Source organism: Rhinatrema bivittatum, chromosome 4 (assembly GCF_901001135.1).
Source record: "Rhinatrema bivittatum chromosome 4, aRhiBiv1.1, whole genome shotgun sequence".
NCBI lineage: Eukaryota > Metazoa > Chordata > Amphibia > Gymnophiona > Rhinatrematidae > Rhinatrema > Rhinatrema bivittatum.
In genome coordinates, this window is record NC_042618.1 from 225,856,239 (window position 1) to 225,875,731 (window position 19,493).

General features: G+C 42.6%; 1 protein-coding gene across 8 annotated transcripts in view; it reads left to right on the top strand.

The window, feature by feature from the left end:
* TBXAS1 (thromboxane A synthase 1) overlaps positions 1–19,493 on the top strand; it is a 396,138-nt gene that overhangs the window by 247,718 nt on the left and 128,927 nt on the right. For all 8 annotated transcript variants that reach the window (XM_029599777.1, XM_029599780.1, XM_029599776.1 and 5 more), the window contains exon 7: positions 14,707–14,795. In XM_029599777.1, coding sequence (XP_029455637.1) covers positions 14,707–14,795 — 89 coding nt within the window. The remainder of the gene's footprint in view (positions 1–14,706; positions 14,796–19,493) is intronic.

A 19,493-nucleotide genomic window follows, 5' to 3' on the forward strand; every position in this document is an offset into this window, starting at 1 on the left:
GGATAGCTGGAGTCAGCGGCAGCAGCATGGTCTCTTCTTCCTGCCCCCACGGCCCAGAAGAGAAAGTGGTGTGCAGCTGCCGCCTGCGCGGGAAGAAGAGACCATGGTAATTTACAAGTGTGAGCAGCATCGCCCAGGAACAAAAAGAGGAATAATGACAGCCCCCATGGCCGATGGGATACCTTTCTCGAGACCATGAGCGTTGGAAGAAGAGGAGGCTGCTGCCACCAGTTGTTCTTCGGTGGGGGGAGAAAGAGAGAGATTGAGAGTGTGTGAGCATGTGTTTGAGACAGCATGTTTGTAAGTGTGTGATTTAGAGCCTGTATGTGTCAGTGTGTGATTGATATCTTTTGTGCATGAGACACAGCATTTATGTAAGTGAGTGATTGAGAATATGTTTGTGTGAGAGAGAGCATGTGTATGTATGATTAAGAGCCTATGTGTATAAGTAAGAGAGAGAGAGCATGTGTGTCTCTGTGATTGAGAGCCTGTGTAGGTGAGAGCATATATGTGATTGAGAGCCTGTGTGAGAGAGAAAGAGAGAGCATGTGTGTAAGTGTGTGAATGAGAGCCTATGTGTGTGAGATAGACAGCAGTATGTAAGTGTGTGATTGAAAGTCTGTGTGTGTGTAAGTGTGAGAAAGCATGTGTATAAATGTGTGATTAAGAGCCTATGTAAGTGAGAGAGAAAGAGCATGTGTATGTATGCGTGACTGAGGGTCAGTGTGAGAGAGAACTTGTGTGTGAGTGAGAAAGAGGAGAAGGTTGCAAGCAACCCCCTCCCTGCTAATTAAAAACAATATTGATATTGAACGTTCCCAGGTATGGGGAGCAAAACATTTTTTTATCCTTATATTTTTTAATAATTTGATCTTTGCTGTTTTGAAATATTTTATGTGGATAAAAGTGAATCGGTAGATGTAGAGTATTTGGATTTTCACGTTTGACAAAGTCCCTCATGAGAGGCTTCTACGAAAACTAAAAAGTCATGGGATAGGAGGCGATGTCCTTTCGTGGATTACAAACTGGTTAAAAGACAGGAAACAGAGAGTAGGATTAAATGGTCAATTTTCTCAGTGGAAAACGGTAAACAGTGGAGTGCCTCAGGGATCTGTACTTGGACTGGTGCTTTTCAATATATTTATAAATGATCTGGAAAGGAGTACGAGTGAGGTTATCAAATTTGCAGATACAAAATTATTCAGAGTAGTTAAATCACAAGTGGATTGTGATACATTACAGGAGGACCTTGCAAGACTGGAAGATTGGACATCCAAATGGCAGATGAAATTTAATGTGAACAAGTGCAAGGTGTTGCATATAGGGAAAAATAACCCATGCTGTAGTTACACGATGTTAGGTTCCATATTAGGAGCTATCAACCAGGAAAAAGATCTAGGCATCATAGTGGATAATACTTTGAAATTGTCAGCTCAGTGTGCTGCATCAGTCAAAAAAGCAAATAGAATGTTAGGAATTATTAGGAAGGGAATGGTTAATAAAATGGAAAATGTCATAATGCCTCTGTATCGCTCCATGGTGAGACCGCACCTTTGAATACTGTGTATAATTCTGGTCACCGCATCTCAAAAAAGATATATTTGCGATGGAGAAGGTACAGAGAAGGGCAACTAAAATGATAAAAGGGATGGAACAGCCCCCCTATGAGGAAAGGCTGAAGAGGTTAGGGCTGTTCAACTTGGAGAAGAGACAGCTGAGGGGGGATATGATAGAGGTTTTTAAGATCATGAGAGGTCTTGAATGAGTAGATGTGAATCGGTTATTTACACTTTCGATTATAGAAGGACTAGGGGGCATTCCATGAAGTCAGTAAGTAGCACATTTAAGACTAATTGGAGAAGATTCTTTTTCACTCAACGCACAATTAAGCTCTGGAATTTGTTGCCAGAGGATGTGGTTAGTGCAGTTAGTGTAGCTGGGTTCAAAAAAGATTTGGATAAGTTCTTGGAGGAGAAGTCCATTAACTGCTATTAATCAAATTTACTTAGGGAATATCCACTGCTATTAATTGCATCAGTAGCATGGGAACATCTTGGTGTTTGGTTACTTTCCTGGTTCTTGTAGCCTGGTTTGGCCTCTATTGGAAACAGGATACTGGGTTTGATGGACCCTTGGTCTGACCCAGCATGGCAATTTCTTATGTTCTTATGGAAATTTTTTATTTCAGTTTTTAATTATTGGCTGTTCCATTTATCAGTTGTTTTGAAGAAATCTGTTCTTGTTATTAGTAAGGTTTTACTCTACTGATTTTATATTTCTTGATTTGTTTTATGAGGATTGGTGATGTTTCTCTTTTTCCTTTGTTGCACTGCATACAGACTCTCTGGCTTGTTACGGTTTCCAGTTCAGTTTTTGTCTGCATGTTTCTAGTTATGCTTTATGGTCTCTTTGTTAGGTGAGAGTCTGGCATATGTGACTTAGGTGAGGTACTCTGCTGGCGTGTTGTTTCTGTGTAGGGCTCTATAGCAGCCATTTTCCTAATCGGAGGTGTATTGGTGTTTTAAGGCCTGGTTTAATGTTTACAGTGTTGGTTTTCTTAGGTAAGGAGGTTACTGGAAGTGCTGGAAGTTGGTGGTGTTTTGGTATGGGAGATTTACTATTTATGTAATTTCTGTTCAGAGTACTTATCTTTCCCGTGTGTTATTCTTAACAATAAAAATAATACTGGGCCTTTATTTTTTATTTTGTCGTTGATTGTAATGAGCAGTGTGTCACACATGTGAGCATTGTCTGTCAGGTGTGTCATGATGGGAAAAAGATTGAGAATCACTGCTCTAGGGTATACATGTTTAGATCTTTAAGTTTATTCCCATAAGGTTTAGGACAAAGGCCACTGACCATTTTAGTAGCCACCCTCTGGCCCAACTCTATCCTGTTTATATCCTTTTGAAGTTACAGTTTCCTGAATTGTACACAGTATTCCAAATGAGCTCTCACCAGGGACCTTTACAAGCAGTATCGCCTCCCTTTTTCTGCTGACAATGCCTCTCCCTGTGCAGCCAAGTATCTTTCTGGCTTTTACCATCGCTTTATCCACCTGTTTGGCCACCTTAAGATCATCACTTACAGATACCCCCAGATTCCACTCTTCTTTTGTGCTTAGAAACATTTCATCTCCAGTACTGTACCTTTTTCTTGGGTTTTTGAATCTAATGCATTACTCTGCATTTTTTAGCATTAAATCTCAGCTGCCAGACCATAGACCATTCCTCAAGCTTCGCTTGATCTCTCCTCATGTTTTCTACTCCTTTCTGGCTGTTCACCTCATTACAGATTTTGGTATCATAGGTTTGCCTTTTTGCCATTCTCGACAATCCTTTCTTTATGTAGCTCACAAAAATGTTAAATAAAAAAAAAAAGGGCCAAGGACTGATCCCTGAGGCACACTGCTGTTAACAACTCCTTCCTCAGAGAATTTAGCACTACCCTTTGTCACCTCCCACTTAGCCAGTTTCTAACCCAGTCAGTTACTCTAGGATCCATACCAAGGGCACACGATTAATTTATAAGTCGTCTTTGCAGAACCATGCCAAAGGCCTTGCTGAAATCCAAGTACATTACGCCTAGTGCTCTCCCTTGAGCCAACTCTTTGGCCACCCAATCAAAGAAACTGATCAGATTCATCTGGCAAGATTTACCTCTGGTAAAACCATGCTGCCTTGGATCTTGCAATCCATTGGCTTCCAAAAATTGCTCTGTCCTCTGTTTTAGCAGCGATTCCATTGTTTGCTCACCGCAGAGGTCAATGGCCGGTAGTAGTTCCCAGCCTCCTCCTTACTTCTACTTTTATGAATAGGAATCACATCCGCCCTTTTCCAGTCCTGTGGAACTACTCCAGACTCTAAAGAAGCATTGAAAAGGTCAGCCAGCGGAGCTGCCAGGACATCTCTACGTTCCCTTTGTACCTTTGAATGAATCCCACCTGGCCCATCGCATCTACTTTAAGTTTAGTCAGCTCCTCACAAACACACTGTTCTGAAAATCAGTTGTTTACCTCATTTCCAGTCTTATTTGTGTGTGTTTTGTGGGGTCCTGCTCCAAGCCCTTCCACACTGAACACCAAACAGAAATATTTGTTAAGCAATTTTGACTTTCTCCTCATCGGCCTCTACATATTCCTTTCCGTCACCTTTGAGACTCACAATGCCCCTTTTGCACGCTTCTATCATTAACATATCTAAAAAAAAAAAGTCTTGTCCCCCCGTTTTACCATATTTGCTATTTTTCTTCTATTTGCACTTTCACATTCTTGATTACTTTCCCAGCTTCTCTTTATTTTTCCAGATATTGTCGCCTATCTCCTCTTTCTGTAATCTCTTGTTTATGAATCCTAACCTTTTCTCCTTTACCTTTTCAGCTACTTATTTAGAACAAATTCTTCTATATGGGAGTGAAGTCTGGGGTCTACACAGGATAAAACAGAATCCCAATATAAAACCTGTACAATACCCTATGTTCACAGAAATTCTCCCAACAAAAGGTGCAGAGCAGAACAAAGACATTTCCCCTTACCATTCACCATAGAAAAATAATATTCAAACTCTGGTGTCACCTCAGTAACAGTAATACCAGCCACATCCACTACCAGGAGCATTGTATAATACAAAATCCTGCAAAAAATATACTCAAAGCCTAACAGGAAACCTGCCATGCCATAACACCCTAATTGCCAGACTCAAACAGTAATAACCCTATCTATGAAAAGGAAACACTGCAACTGTTACACCAGGCCGTAAGACATCAACACACCTTCTATTAAGAAAACAGAACAAGTCAGGCTGCTATAGATCCTTATACAGAAACGACATATTAGCAGAATACCTCACCTAAGTCACGCATCAGAACATAGACAGACCCTCGCCAAATGCAGAATAAAGAGACCCTAAAATAAAAATACAAATGTGCAGTGGCGAACCTAAAGTATTTGGCACCCGGGGCAGATACTTCCTATGGCACCTCCCCCTCACCCCCAATATATAATTTTAAAATTTCCTACTGTTAAAATATTTCAAAACAGCAGACAAATCAAATAGATCCCAATAATTAAAACTAATAAGGATTTTTAAAATCTCCCGCTCTCCATATCTGTCATCCTAAGATTGTTGAAGACTTGGGAGTACGCATGCACATACACACACACACACACACAAACTTTCTCTGTACCTCTCTCTCACACGCACACACATATGCTAGCATACATATGCTTCCTCTGCCTGTCTCTCACACACACTAACACACACACACACACACATACACATGCAGACAAAAACTGAACTGGAAATCACAACAAACCAGACTCTGTATGCAATGCAACAATAGAAAAGCAGAAAATCACTATTCCACAAATCAAGAAATATAAATCAATTAGAATAGTAAAACCATACTAAAAAATAGACATTTCAAAACACCAGATGAATAGAATAATCAATAATTAGAAGCTCCTGTATAAATTTTAAAAATGTCCTAAACATCGATAAAATATTTCAAAACAGACATCAAATAACAACAGTAATTAAATCTAAGGATTTAAAAAATACCCCTCTCAGGCTGTCACCCTGAGATTGTCGTGGACTGGGGGTACACACAAACATCAAAACACAAACTAAATATGCTCCCTCTGTCTCACACACACATACATGCTTGGTGAGAGACAGAGGTTGCTTGTGATTGTGTTTGTGAGAGAAACACACGTTTCCTCAGTCTCTCACACACATACACACACACACACAAAACCGCTTCCTCTGTATCTCTCACTCACGATCCCTCTGTCCAATACATGCTTCTTCTGTCTTTTATTCCCATCCCTGCACATAGGCACCCTCTCACATATATGCACTCACAGGCACCCTCTTATTTATATACACAGGCACACTCACTCTTATATATACTCACCTTCTCATATACACACACACACCCACACATACACACACAAAAGTACACACATACACTGGCACCTTCTCATACACTCACATACACAGGCACCGTGTCATACACACACACATATACACGCCCACACAGGCACACTCTCATACCCTGGCACTTACTCTCACAGAACCAGTCTCTCGCTCTTTCACATACACATTTTGGAGCTCTTCTTTGGCCGCTAATTGCACCGCAGGACCTCTTCTTCTGCTGTCAGCTCCAGGAAATGTCGGTGCCACAGGGCCTTGTCTTCTGCCAGCAGCTCTTGGAAACATCGGTGGCATTGCAAGGTCTCGTCTTCTGCTGCTGGCTCTGAGGAAACTCTGGCAGCATCACAGGGCCTCGTCTTCATCTGCAGCTGGCCTCTTCTTCCACAGGACCTTGCTTGTGCTGGTGGGGAGTGGGAACTCCGCCAGCACATCACTTCTTCACGCTGCCACGGGATGTTCCTGCTGTTGGCAATGGCACACCCTCCCCCTATTGTCACCCGCAACGGACCACCACCCTCGCCCCCCCTTAGTACTGAACTGGAAACCACAAGAAGCCAGAGTCTGTATGCAATGCAACAATGGAAAAACAGAAACATCACCATTCCTCATAAAACATCAAATACCATCAAGAAATATAAAATCATAACAGCTGATGAATAGAATAACATCCAGTGATTAAAAACTCACAAAATTTGTTTTTAAATTTCTCAAACACCAACAAAATATTTGAAAACAGCAGACACAAACAATAATAATTAAAGCTAATATTAATTTAAAAAAATCCTCTGCTCTCCATACCTGGGAACGTTTGATTTCCGGTCACCCTGATATGTCTTGGATTAGTGAGATGTGGTGTGGGGTGCTTAAACTTTTTCCTCTCTGTCATATATACACATTCTAATCTATAACCCACAAATGTTCATTCTCACATTCCTTCTCTCTCACATACAGTCTCTCTCATAAACACACATACACATATTCTCCCTCTCTCATGCACATGCTCTCATACATCTTCCTCTCTCTCTCACACAGGCTTTTACTTCCAAAGGTGTATTCACACACACATAAAGGCTCTCACTCTTACACACTCCCTCTCTCACACATAAGGGCTCCCTCTCTTACATACTTGCTTTCGCACCCACATGCTCCCTGTCTCTCATACACACATGCTCTTACACCCATACATGCACTCCCTCTTTCACACATAATGCTCCCTCTCATACACACAGTCTTACACACACATATGCTTCCTCTCTCAAGCACACATGCTCACACACTCCCTCTCTCACACATACAAGCATGCTCCCACTCTTTTCCTGGAGTCTGCAGGGGGAAGGAGGGATCGCACAATCTCCTTCTTACTCAGGCTGCTGGTGCCAGCAGCCTATCGGGCTTCTTCTTTCTCGACTGCTTGAATGGGTTGTGCCAGCGGCCTGTCAGGTCTCTTCTTTCTCGGCTGCTGGAGGAATGGGGTGCACTGGTGGACTGTTGGGCCACTTCTTTCTCAGCCGCCGGTGGGATGAGGTGTGCTGGTGGCCTGATAGGCCTCTTTTTTTTTTTTTTTGGTCGCTGATGGGATGAGATGTGCTGCAGCCTGTTGGGCCTCTTTTATCATAGCCAATGTGGGATGGGATCCGTGGCGGCCTGTCAGACCTAATTCACAGTGCGAACCAGGCTTTCTTCTCTCATCTCACAGTTCATGTCTTGTGGATCCCATGTTATGGGACGGCGGACCACAGGTTGGGAGCTCGGCTCTACAGTGTTCTTAGGGTCGTGATCTCAGTGCTTTAACGTACACTTCTTAAAATCAAAATAATGCACAGGAATCCAAATTCTGATTCGGCTCTTCCCCCGGAACGCCTTTTTTTTTTTTTGTGCACACAGAAGTACATATAAAATCAAGTTACCCATATACTTTTTGCATACAAGGAAAGACAGATTTTCTAATGCACCATTTACTACATTCTATGCGCTTAAATGGCTTTGAAAATTTGGCCTATAATATTACTTTTACTGCTTGGGTGGGGTTTTCTGGATTGTGATATGAAAATGAACAAAGTTGCCAATCTGGAAACTTTCAGGAGCACCCCTGCAGAAGCGACACAGGACTATAGAGAAGGACTGGAGATGGTCTTCTGCCTAACCAGCCCGCTTCCGTACAGGTTAAACTCTTGGGTTCTGGGGCCTTTAGGACTTTCCTCCTGGACTACATCATGGCTGGAAGCTGGATCCAGGTACTGACTGGGAGCTGGATTCAGGCACAGATGGTAAGGCTGGAGCTGAGGATAGGCAGGGATTGGATACAGGCAGGGCTTGAACCAAGGACAAGGCAAGTGAAACAGAAAAGGGATTGGACAGGACAAGGACTGGACAAAAACATGACTTAGATAAGGACAGGACTGGACAGTACAAGATAAGACAGGACGAAACAAGGACAGGACTAGGCCACACAATAGTAAACAAGAAAGCCCAAATAGGGCATGAGACTGGCAAAGGTAATCCTAATAGGCCCGAAGGCCACAAGGCAGGACAGGTATGCCCAGAAGGCCACTGAACAAAGCAAGAGAGCCTAGAAGATCATAGAGCAAGACAAGGAAGCCTGGAAGGCCACAGAGCAAGGCAGGGGAGCCAAGGTAGGCCACAGAGCAAGGCAGGAGGTCTGGCTGGTCCACAAGGAAAAACAGGAGGCCTGGGTAAGCCACAAGGCAAAGTAGAGTAGCAAGACAAAGCTGGCCAAGTCAAGAAGCCAAGGAGACCCCATTAAGAAGCACTGAGTGACTGGACAGGCTGCATTAAATAGGGCTAGGGCTGAGGCATCAGGTGATCTGTGAAGAGGTAACTTGCGCAGCTGTGAGCAGGGTTTGCTGAGGACTCCTGATGGAGAGGAGGCTGTGCAGCAGGCTGAACTGTGCCTCGGGGAGACTACATAGCAGGTGAAACCATGACATTTGGATCTTGCTCCCTCTTCTCTTTTGCAACTGAAGTAGAAGGTGGAGGCTGCTGCTGGCCTTGATCTAGTACCTTTCATTTTTAGGAAAATTGCCCCTGCCAGTATAATCTGGCTTATTGAGGACCGGGCAGTGAACAGTGAGGGGAAGGGATGGAAGCGATGAACGTTTAGGTTATGGCAGCATGATGAGTTATCATTGTCCAGAATGTAAGAAAAAGAGGCATTTTCAGAATATCTGAATTCTGCTTTATCCTGCTTTGATTTGTCTTCTAAATCTACTTTGACATAAAGGAAAGCCTAAACCCCACCATAGTTTCTTAACAGGGAACCATTTTCAGACTTTGTTCATTTCAGCCTGTGGTCTGTACTGCCTAATTCTTATAGAGGAAGTTTTTATTTATTGTCCCATGCTTTTGAGTTTTTTTTTTTCAATCAGGTATGTAATAAGTTTAATAAATAAAAATATCTCAGAAAAGTTAATATAGTACTACATACTGGAAAAAAATATTTTATACACAGCTTTGAATATGCATGTGCATGTGTGTCTCTATCTTTTTTCTTCTTCTCCACCTGGAGTTTCCCTTTGAAAGTTCACTTGCAGGCCTGTAGATGGGAAGTATCCGTGGGCCTGCAAGTAATGTGCCCATTTTGAAATCTGAGCACATTACTTGCAGGATAAATTTTGAAAGGCTTAGTCAGAATCTATGTGGGTAAAAACAGAGGGGTTACGTAAGTAAAATGGATTTTCAGTTGCCAAAACTTGTGTGTACCTCTTGCTGCATTAAACAGAGACATTCCTGGAGGGTGGGGGGTTGGGTAATTTTTCCGGGGCACGGCTGAAAACCGTGCACGTCTGCTTAAGTTTTAAAAAATATTTTTAGCAAGTCCTTTTTATGTGTGTAACAACTTGATCTTGAAATGCACATTATACAAGGACCTTGTTACTGAACGTCAGGCTGGTTTGTGTGGGCTGATAAAGGACATGCCTGCTTTTGTTGTCTGGGTGCACTTTCAATAAGGCGCCTAAAGTGACCTTGTAAGAACGCATCTCCAGATCTGCGAGGCAACGTAAGAAAAGCGACTTTCTTCACGATGCTTCTAGTAAGTTATTTTTCCAATAAAAGATGTAAAATTTATAGGAGAGATCAAAGCATTAACAATGGCTGAAAGTGCAACCGCTCCTGTGTGCAGCCATTGAGGTGGAAAGAGATAATTGTATATGGATCAGCACTTTGTATTAAAGAGTAGTAGGGAAAGTGTAATTTTAATGGAGACCACTTTTTTTTTTTTAAGTCCTCATAGTTTTTCAATGCTTGCAAACCAAAAAGGACTGTAATTTAACACCCCCCCCCCCAAAAAAAAAAAAAAACCAACCCAGCAGCCACTGGTATAACCTGGAGTCTCCAAAGTTCATTTTTTAAATCATGTAAAAGCAAAGAATAAGCCTTCTAAGGATTATGGTGAATAGTCTGTAAGTACAGCCCCAAATCTTCCCGTTGTCCATCCAGGGTGGATGAATAGGCTTTACATGGGTAAGTGGGATGGAAGGTCACCAGGCCTGGAAACAAGAATCAGATTTTTGCAGTGAGGAATTCTTTTTGTCAAAGCTAGGCACCGTGCATGTGAGATGATTCTGCAGTTTTCAGCTTCCTTGTCAGATCTGATAAATAGCTTATTTGCTGGCTAGGCTTTTTACAGTCGACACCTGCACGCCTCCGTGGATGTGTATTGATTCTGAGCATGCCGCAGTGCCCCTGTCTCATCCCCCCCCCTCTCCTGGAAGTATATCTCATAACCAGTTAGGGAGCCACATCAGCCTGCTGCGGTCCACCTTATAGGAATAAGCAGATAAGACCAGTATGCTTACGTAGTGCCTTTGTTCAGAGCATTTTACAGATGTGGATTTTCAACGCGGAAGAGAGTGCCTGACCTTAGCCAGTTGAAATTGAGCTTCAGTCTAGCCAGCCAAAATCTGAGCAGCTTAGATTATGGTCTGCCATTGCAGCAACCAGGTATAAGCACCTGCATCAACTAGCTGGCACTGCTTTCCTGACCAAACCCTGCCCCTTCAGGCTGGCTCATATTTAGAGCAGAAAAATCTGAACAGATTTAGCTGTTCTGTGAAGAGAAAATGTTCACTCCCAGGGATCTAACAGGCTAATATATCTTTATTATTACCTAGTTACAAATTATATTTGTTTACTTCTGGTTGAATAGTTGGGTTGGCCATACCAGGATTTCAACTTGTGATTTACAGGATTGCCGTTCCAAGGTGGCTGCTAAACGTTTTACGATGGCATCTTGGCTATTTTGATTAACAGCTGCCTCGTCCATTAACTTTGTCTAGATCAGTGGTTCTCAACCTGGGGGGAGGGGGATGTAGACACATCACAGGGTGGCGGCGGAGAAATGGGCAACCAGTATTGCAAAAAAAAATCAGCCCACTGTTTGCTTTCTCCCTGGCCTCCTGACCCGCTGAAGCAGAGGAGTTGGAAAATGAACAGAGCTCTCAGTTTACTCTTCCACTTTCCAATGAAGCACTGAGAAGGTGGGAATGAATGGGGATGTCTGCTTCCACTTTCCCACCCAGTGAAGCATAGAATGGGCCTGTCTCTGCCTCTACTTAGGCCTGCCACCCTAGAAGTAGAGAGAAGAGCGGATGTTGCCGAGTTGAAGCCACAGAAGGAAGATGTGCCTATAACTTGCATAAGTGGAAGATTAGAAAATCCCCACTTGGCATGTGAGGCCAGCTACAGCCTGCATCCCACCATGAATCAGAATGCTCAGAGGCCCATTTTCAGCACCATTTGCTGGCTAAGTTCAGAATTAGCTGGACAAATATCAGGATCTGAAAATGTTGCTAGGCCAACCGACCCTGAGATAGCCAGGGACCTGTTTACCTTGCTAAAAGGTTCTCCAGCTAGCTTGGGGATGGGGTGTGGTATTCTAGGGTGGAGCCAGCTATCCAGCTAACAGGCCGACACAGTAAAAATCGCAGGAGAGCGGGCAAGCGGGCCCGCTCTCCTGTGCGCGCGATTCAGTAAATTAATTTATTTAAATTAGAGCCCACGGTAAAAAGAGGCGCTAGGGACACTAGCGCATCCCTAGCGCCTCTTTTTTTGAAAGGAGCGGCAGCTGTCAGCAGGTTTGACAGCCGACGCTCAATTTTGCAGGCATCTATTCTCAAACCCGCTGACAGCCACGGGTTTGGAAACCGGACGCCGGCAAAATTGAGCGTCCAGTTTTCAAGCCACGGGCCGATTTCAAATTTTTTTATTTTTTAACTTTTTTTTAACTTTCGGGACTTAATATCGCCATGATATTCAGTCGGAGGGTGCACAGAAAAGCAGTTTTTTCTGCTTTTCTGTGCACTTCCCTGGCCCCGGCAGAAATTAACGCCTACCTTTTGGGTAGGCGCTAATTTCTGAAAGTAAAATGTGCGGCTTGGCTGCACATTTTACTTTCTGAATCGCGTGGGCATAACTAATAGGGCCATCAACATGCATTTGCACGTACTGTATCGGCCCTGTAAGTTAGCCGGAAAAACGCTGATTTTCAGTGTTAGCCAGATAATTTTAGGACTCATGAAGTTTAATAAACAAAAATTATTAGCAGCTGCAGTTAGCCAGATAAATTTATCCAGATTAAAGCTGAGTATATTCAGATCATTTTCCAAAATGGTGCTAGCTGGCTGATATTAACATCTTTGCCCTTATGAGTCAGCTACTTGGATAAGGCCCGGGGGGGAGGGGGGTCAAGAGGGTGGGCTTGAGTGTCTGGGGGGATTTTTGGGAAAAGGGGATCGGTTTGGAAGCAGGGCAAAGGCCAGTGCAGAATCTAAACATTTAGTTTTTGTGATTTAAGCTGCTTCAAGGAGTGGGACTGGTGGGAGGGACAAGGGATCTCATCGGACCCCTGGGGGTTTGGGCACTCTCGCAGGTAGAGTTATTTCAAGCCGATTGGCCCTTTTAATTGATGGCCTCTGGTGTATTGGGATGTAGGTTAATGTCCCAGGGAAAGTTAGCTTCAAATCAGATAACACAGCTTGTGATTTTTGAGACAAGCCGCGTTATTTGATCTACATCAGATTGCCTAGTATTGAGCTGCTTTGCAAGTATTTGCATGCAAATGAGCTCATTACCATGCTTACTATAACCAGGGGACAACAAGGCACAGTATTTGAAATACCGTGTATTATCACTATGTTAAGTCATTTACTGATTTACCATGTGATAAAGGTGTAATACAGCTTAGTAAATACCCCCTGTCCCTTAGATTGTAAGGACTTTGGGGCAGGCACCTACAAAACCGTACCTGAATTTGTGACTCACCCTGAAGTCTGATTTAGAAAGGCAGATAATGAAATTCAAATCCAGTAGTCCTGTCTGGAGCTGATGCTGCATGATGGCAAACTGATAAGGTGACGAAATGTTTAGATCCTCCATGTACTAGGGAGGGAACTCTGCCTACCTTTCCGCTTAACTAGGGTAACGGGTCAGAGCTCTCCATGCAGCACAGCATTTCGTTAACACCCAGGCTGATTTGCTTGGCACTGTTGCATATAAATAACACCTTTCACATGTTTCTTTCCTTGAAAGTGTACTTGGATAACACTTTCTATTTAGAAAAGTAGGCATCATTCTCCTTAGGTGATACGGTTATGTAGAAATTCATTCATTTACTGCTCTGTGTTTAGATAACACTTTCTTGTTTGGTATGATACAGCTAGAAATTAAAAAAAAAAAAAAGCAAATCTACGGGCACTGTTTTTCAGATGGGCAATCCCCTGCAAACTACTAGATAACACTGCTCTGTATCAGCTTCCCGTGTAATTGCCGTACTCAGCACAGTGTTTACTTATAGAAATCTAGAATGTGACGGCAGAGGAAGACCACAAGGCCCATCCGGCCCTGCCCTGTTTCCCTTCCTGTCACCATACCACAGACCCTACTTGATCTCTGGCTTTGTTTTCCCCTTCCCGCAACCAAGAATCCTCACCCCAAGTGTTCTGGAATTCTGATACCATTTTGCCTCATTCACTGGGAGACTATTCCCATGTCACCCGCCACACTTTCTGCGCAGGAATATTTCAAGTTACCTCGGAGTCTGTCCCCTTTCAGCCTCATACCATGACCCCTTGTTCTCAACATTTCTTTTCCTCTGAAAAATGCTTGCCTCTTGTGAATTATTTATACTTTTGAAGTATTTGATTGTTTCTGTCATAACCCCACCCTCTCTCCTTTTTTCGCCTCTAGGGTAAACATGTTCAGGTCTTTACGTTTAATGTCATATTTAGAGTTTTGAGTATAGAACATTGGTGATTCTAATGCAGTATAATTCATAATATATGCATTACAATAGTTTGCTGCTTTTTTAGGGGATGGGAGGGTAGTTTGGACCTGGCAGTTTCCTCCTGCTCTTTTGGGGATCTGGGCTTTGAGCCTTCATTCACAAATACCAAGGGATATTTTCACCTATTTTATCTCTCCTCCAAACTCACTTAGCCCACATCACAGCAACAGTCCGGGAGGTCCAAGCATCAGGGCTCCTTTTGGACCTCTGCAATTCTGAGCCCTAAATCTGGCCACTAGATGGCACTACAGCACAATGATACTGACTCCCACACCCACTCCCAGCTGATCAGGGGAGTAGACGATGTGAGCCAGGAATCGAACCCCATGCCCTTCCACATGTCAGTGCTGCTGGGCTGGACCCCGTTTATTTGTTTTTATTTCCTTAGCCATTCCATAATCAGATACTGTTTTATGCTCATTTCCTTGGCAAAACTGGACTTCAACTAACTGCTTCTGTTTCTCTTTCTAGATGTCACCTTTAATAAACCAGGCATGTGATACCTTACTGAAGAACTTGATGGTTTATGCAGACTCTGGCAAGGAATTTGATATTCAATCGTAAGTTTAGAAAGGAGGGGGGTGGCATGTGTCTCTGCATGTTGCAACCTATAGTTTACAATGAGAACAGTACTATGGTATGAACTGAGATCTTCAGTGAACAGCGTTCAGCCATTGAAAGATCGTCCATGTTAGTAGGGGCTGCAAAACTGTCTGTATATTTCTGAAGAGGAGAAGATGGATAAAGAGGAAGAAAATAGGCTCTGGATGTTAAAGGAAATTGATATCCATGACACATGAAATACATCATCACTGCTACCATCTCAGCTAATGGAGATTCTTTCTTCTTTCAAATAAGGACCGATGTAATAAAACCTATGCCAAAACCAGTGCAAAATTTTAGCACTGATTTATTTATTTATCAATCATACCGTGTGCATTAAAAGCACACGGCCCCGCTCACATTAAACTAATGGTATGTAAATGAAAATGGCACTAAAAATCTGCAGTAATCCCGAAAAGCGTGCCAAAACCGGTGTTAAAACTGACATGCAAGAAACCGCAGCAAAAACTGGTGCTAGTTTGAAAAATGCTGCTGTGTTTCCTATTGGTTGAGAGAAGTGACCTAGGCTGATCTGTGGTATGATTGGTGGTGCACAGATGTCCATCACTTTTCTTGGACACTCCTACTCACATGGAAATGAAAAGGCAGCTTCTTCCAGGGCCATTTTGTCAGTGCTGGGTGGTGTTAGGTGAGCTCTGGACTAGGAGCTGGAGGTTTGGTAGATGTTGCAGTTGGTGGTTGTTTAATTGTGATTGCTGAGTGATGCCTTTAGTGCTGCTTGATTTTTCCCTTGTTGTTTCCCATCCTTCTGCCTGTGTCCTTGCGTGAATCTTTAGAGAGCATCTGATTGTTGGTCTGAGGGTGTCTATCTTCTTGTCCACTTTTGGGATTAGGTTCCTGAAAGGAGTGGACTTGGGTATTTGTAGTTGTGGAGAGAATGGAGCATGATAGAGGGAGTTGTCAGTGGGGGAGCAGGTGAGTATGGCAGGTGGGTGAGTGGTAACATAGAGGGATAGGAAAAGTGTGGTTATATGAGTCGTAGAGTGTAGCCAGAGAGGGGAGATGGGGTGGAAGGAAAGTAGCATGTGTGAGGTAGAGAATGCAGTTAGAAGGGAGAACAAAAGAAAGTGGAAGTAGGGATCAGAGCAGGTGGAGGAAGGAGGGAGGGAAGCAGGTAATGGAAGTAGTGTTCAGGGAGATAAAGACCCGCACCAGTCATCTGGATGTGATGAGCAGGTGGGAACCAGCAGCCAGCAGCTGGAGGAGAAGTGTTGTCAACATGATGTGCACTTCATGGAGGACGAGAAGGATCTTCTGGTATGGTGGGTCTGCAAGAAGCACAGTGCACACTTCAGTCAGAAGACATCATCAAAAAAACAAGAGGAAGAGGATGGCATTTCCATGATGGTCCTATGGGATTGTCTAAAGGCCATCATTCATGGTAAATTAATTGCTAGGGGGGCTTACTTTAAAAAGTTAGCAACCAAAGAAAGGATGGCCCTAACTGCAAAAATTCGCCATCTAGGCATCCTGCATCAAACATCTGGATCCCAAAAACTTCTGACTCAAATAGATCAGTGCAGGAAATCCCTTGAAGAGCTAGATGCCGCTCAGCTAGCCCATCAATTGGAACTTTGTAAGCAAGCACACTATGAAAGTGGCAATAAAGCCACTTTCATAGTGCACGTAAATTGAGATCACTTCAGGCTCAAAATAACGTTGTCAAACTTAAACATGAATTGGGCCAAATTTTAACCACTAACGGGGACATTAGACAACGCTTCTTAAGATTTTACACAGAGTTGTATAGCACTGATCTTTCTATTGCTCAGGAGCATATAGATCTTTATCTTCAACATCTGCCTCTGCCCCAATTACTACCGCAACAAACAGAATCTCTCGATAGAGAAATAATGGGAGCTGAAGTGACATGGGCCATAAAATCCCTAAAACTGGGAAAATCACCTGGTCTAGATGGTTTTACTGCAGTTTTTTTATAAAAAAATTCATAGATATCCTTATTCCAATACTAGTCTGCCTATTTAGTTCATTGAGAGGCCATACTAGCTTGTCCCAGATCGCCAATTTAGCGGGAGTCACACAGATAGCTAAACCAGATAGAGACCCTGCAATCTGTGGATCTTATCGACCCATTTCATTAATTAATCTCGATATGAAATTGTTCGCTAAAATACTAGCGAACAGGTTAAATAATCTTCTACCAGACTTAGTGCACCCAGATCAATCTGGTTTTATACCTGGTTGACTGGCCTCTGATAATGTTCGCAAAACCGTAGATTCCATTTGGTGGGCCAAATCACAGAAGATTCCATTCCTTCTCTTGGCGATTGATGCAGAGAAGGCCTTTGACTTTGTTCACTGGCCTTTTCTGTTTCAAACATTGCGAGCCTATAAATTTGGGGACACTTTCATTGGATGGATTAAAAAACTTTACACGGCCCCTCAAGCTTTCCTGAAGGTTAATGAAGGGTATTCCTCACCTTTTAATGTGGGTCGGGGATGCCCTCTTTCCCCATTCATTTTTTGCTTTATTTTTAGAACCTTTCACTTGTATGATTCGCAAAAACTATAATATCACTGGAATTCAGGTGGGGGAGTTCTCATCAAAACTATCTCTATTTGCAGATGACATATTGTTCATTATCACCAACCCCCATAGTTCCCTTCCAGCGATTAGTGAAGAAATTTCCAAATTTAGCCAAGTATCAGGCTTTAAAATTAACTGGGATAAATCAGAGTTGCTCAATATATCAGTACCTGAGGCAGAGGCCGAACAAATTAGGAAGGATCATCCATTTCGTTGGGCTCCCACAAAGCTTAAGTATTTGGGAATCTATCTAGGTAATTCACAAGACTTATTTCAACTCTCCTCCCCTAATGGCTAAAATATATAAAGATTTGGAGGAATGGGACCAGTACCATATCTCTTGGCTTGGTCGGTTAGCAGTCGTTAAAAAGAACATTTTTCCTCGTATGCTATACCTTCTTCAGACTTTACCAATAGATATACCTGCTACAATTCTGGATAAATGGCAGCGGAGAATCCTAAAATTTATATGGAAAGGGAAACGCTCCCACATAGCACAAAGAATACTCATGTTACCCAAGACTCAAGGGGGAATGGGACTGCCAAATCTACATCACTACCAAGGAGTGGCCCAATTAAAATCTGTTATAGACTGGCATAAAAATAAACACAAAAAACCTTGTGTACACTTTGAACAGGTACTATTAGGACAGATGCCCATAACCGCCATTTTGTGGCAACCCCGAGCTTCATGGACAGGACCCCAGCGATTACCAGACACTAGCCAACTTTCCTTAAAAGCCTGGGACCGTTGAAAGAAACGGTTAGTGGGTCAGAGGACATATTTTTTTAGTACCTTTTTATTTCATAATATTCATTTTGAGCCTGCCGCTAACTCACAATCTTTCTGAAATTGGATGGCGAAGGGAATCCTCCATCTCTCACATGTCTATGAACCTGGCGGTATGGTCCCTTTTAACTTGTTACGTGATAGGTATCACCTTAGTGATAACGATGTGTTCCCTTATTTGCAATTATGTCACTTTATATCACGTACGGGAATCCTAGATGAATTAGTATTGGGGATACCTCCATTTGAGAGCCTGTTTAGACAGGCTGATAAATCTCAGAAGTCTATCTCTTGTATCTATATGCTTCTATCTGAGGGGTTTCGGCTCGAATTTCCCCATATTAAAGCTTGGGAAGAGGATCTGCAGTGTTCTTGGAACATGGAGGATTGGAAGCAAGTTTATACCCAATTGGGAAAGGGGTTGATATCTGCGAGTCACATAGAAAATAGCTATAAATTGTTTTTTAGATGGTATAACACACCAGTCAGACTGTGTCACATGGTTCCTGGAACTTCCAATCAATGTTGGAAACTATGCCTTGGTACGGGTACATTTCTCCATCTTTGGTGGTCGTGCCCTAAATTACAGGGTTTATGGTCTCAGGTGGCAGAGTGGCTCGCTGTAATTTTGCAAGTTCCTGTAACCCTAGAACCAGCACAAGCCCTGTTGAATAAAGAGTCTTCAGCCTATGATAAAATACAAAATCGCTTTATTAAATATTTGCTCACAGCAACAAGGTGTGCAATTGCTAAATTTTGGAAGGACCCTCAGGTTCCGTCATTACAATATATACAATCACAGGTGCTGGTTATGCATACATTAGGCAAAATTACTGCCTACAAATATAGGTCTATTCCACACTTTAATCAAACATGGGCAGGCTATGAAAGATGGCTTCAATCTTTTAATTCACCATAAGGTACTTATGATGGGTTGCGAGTTTTATACTTACCTGCTCTATTGTCTGTGCTTCACATATATATCCATGGGGGGGGGGGGGGGTGTAGGGGTTAGAGAATTTAGGTTGTTTGATAATAGGCTTATGTTATTCAATATGCTACGTTCTTAACGGTGCTTTCCCTTTTAGAGTCATACGACAGTCATCTTGTTCATCTTAATGTTTCTGTGAAAACTGATCGAATTGATTGTGTTCCCCTTTTTTTGTGCCATAAGTAACGATTGTACCTTTGGCTGTCTATCAATGTGTTTCTATGTATATAGAAAGTTAACTGTTTATCAACAAAATACAAATTTTACAAATTAAAAAAAAACAAGAGGAAGATCTGGAAAAACAT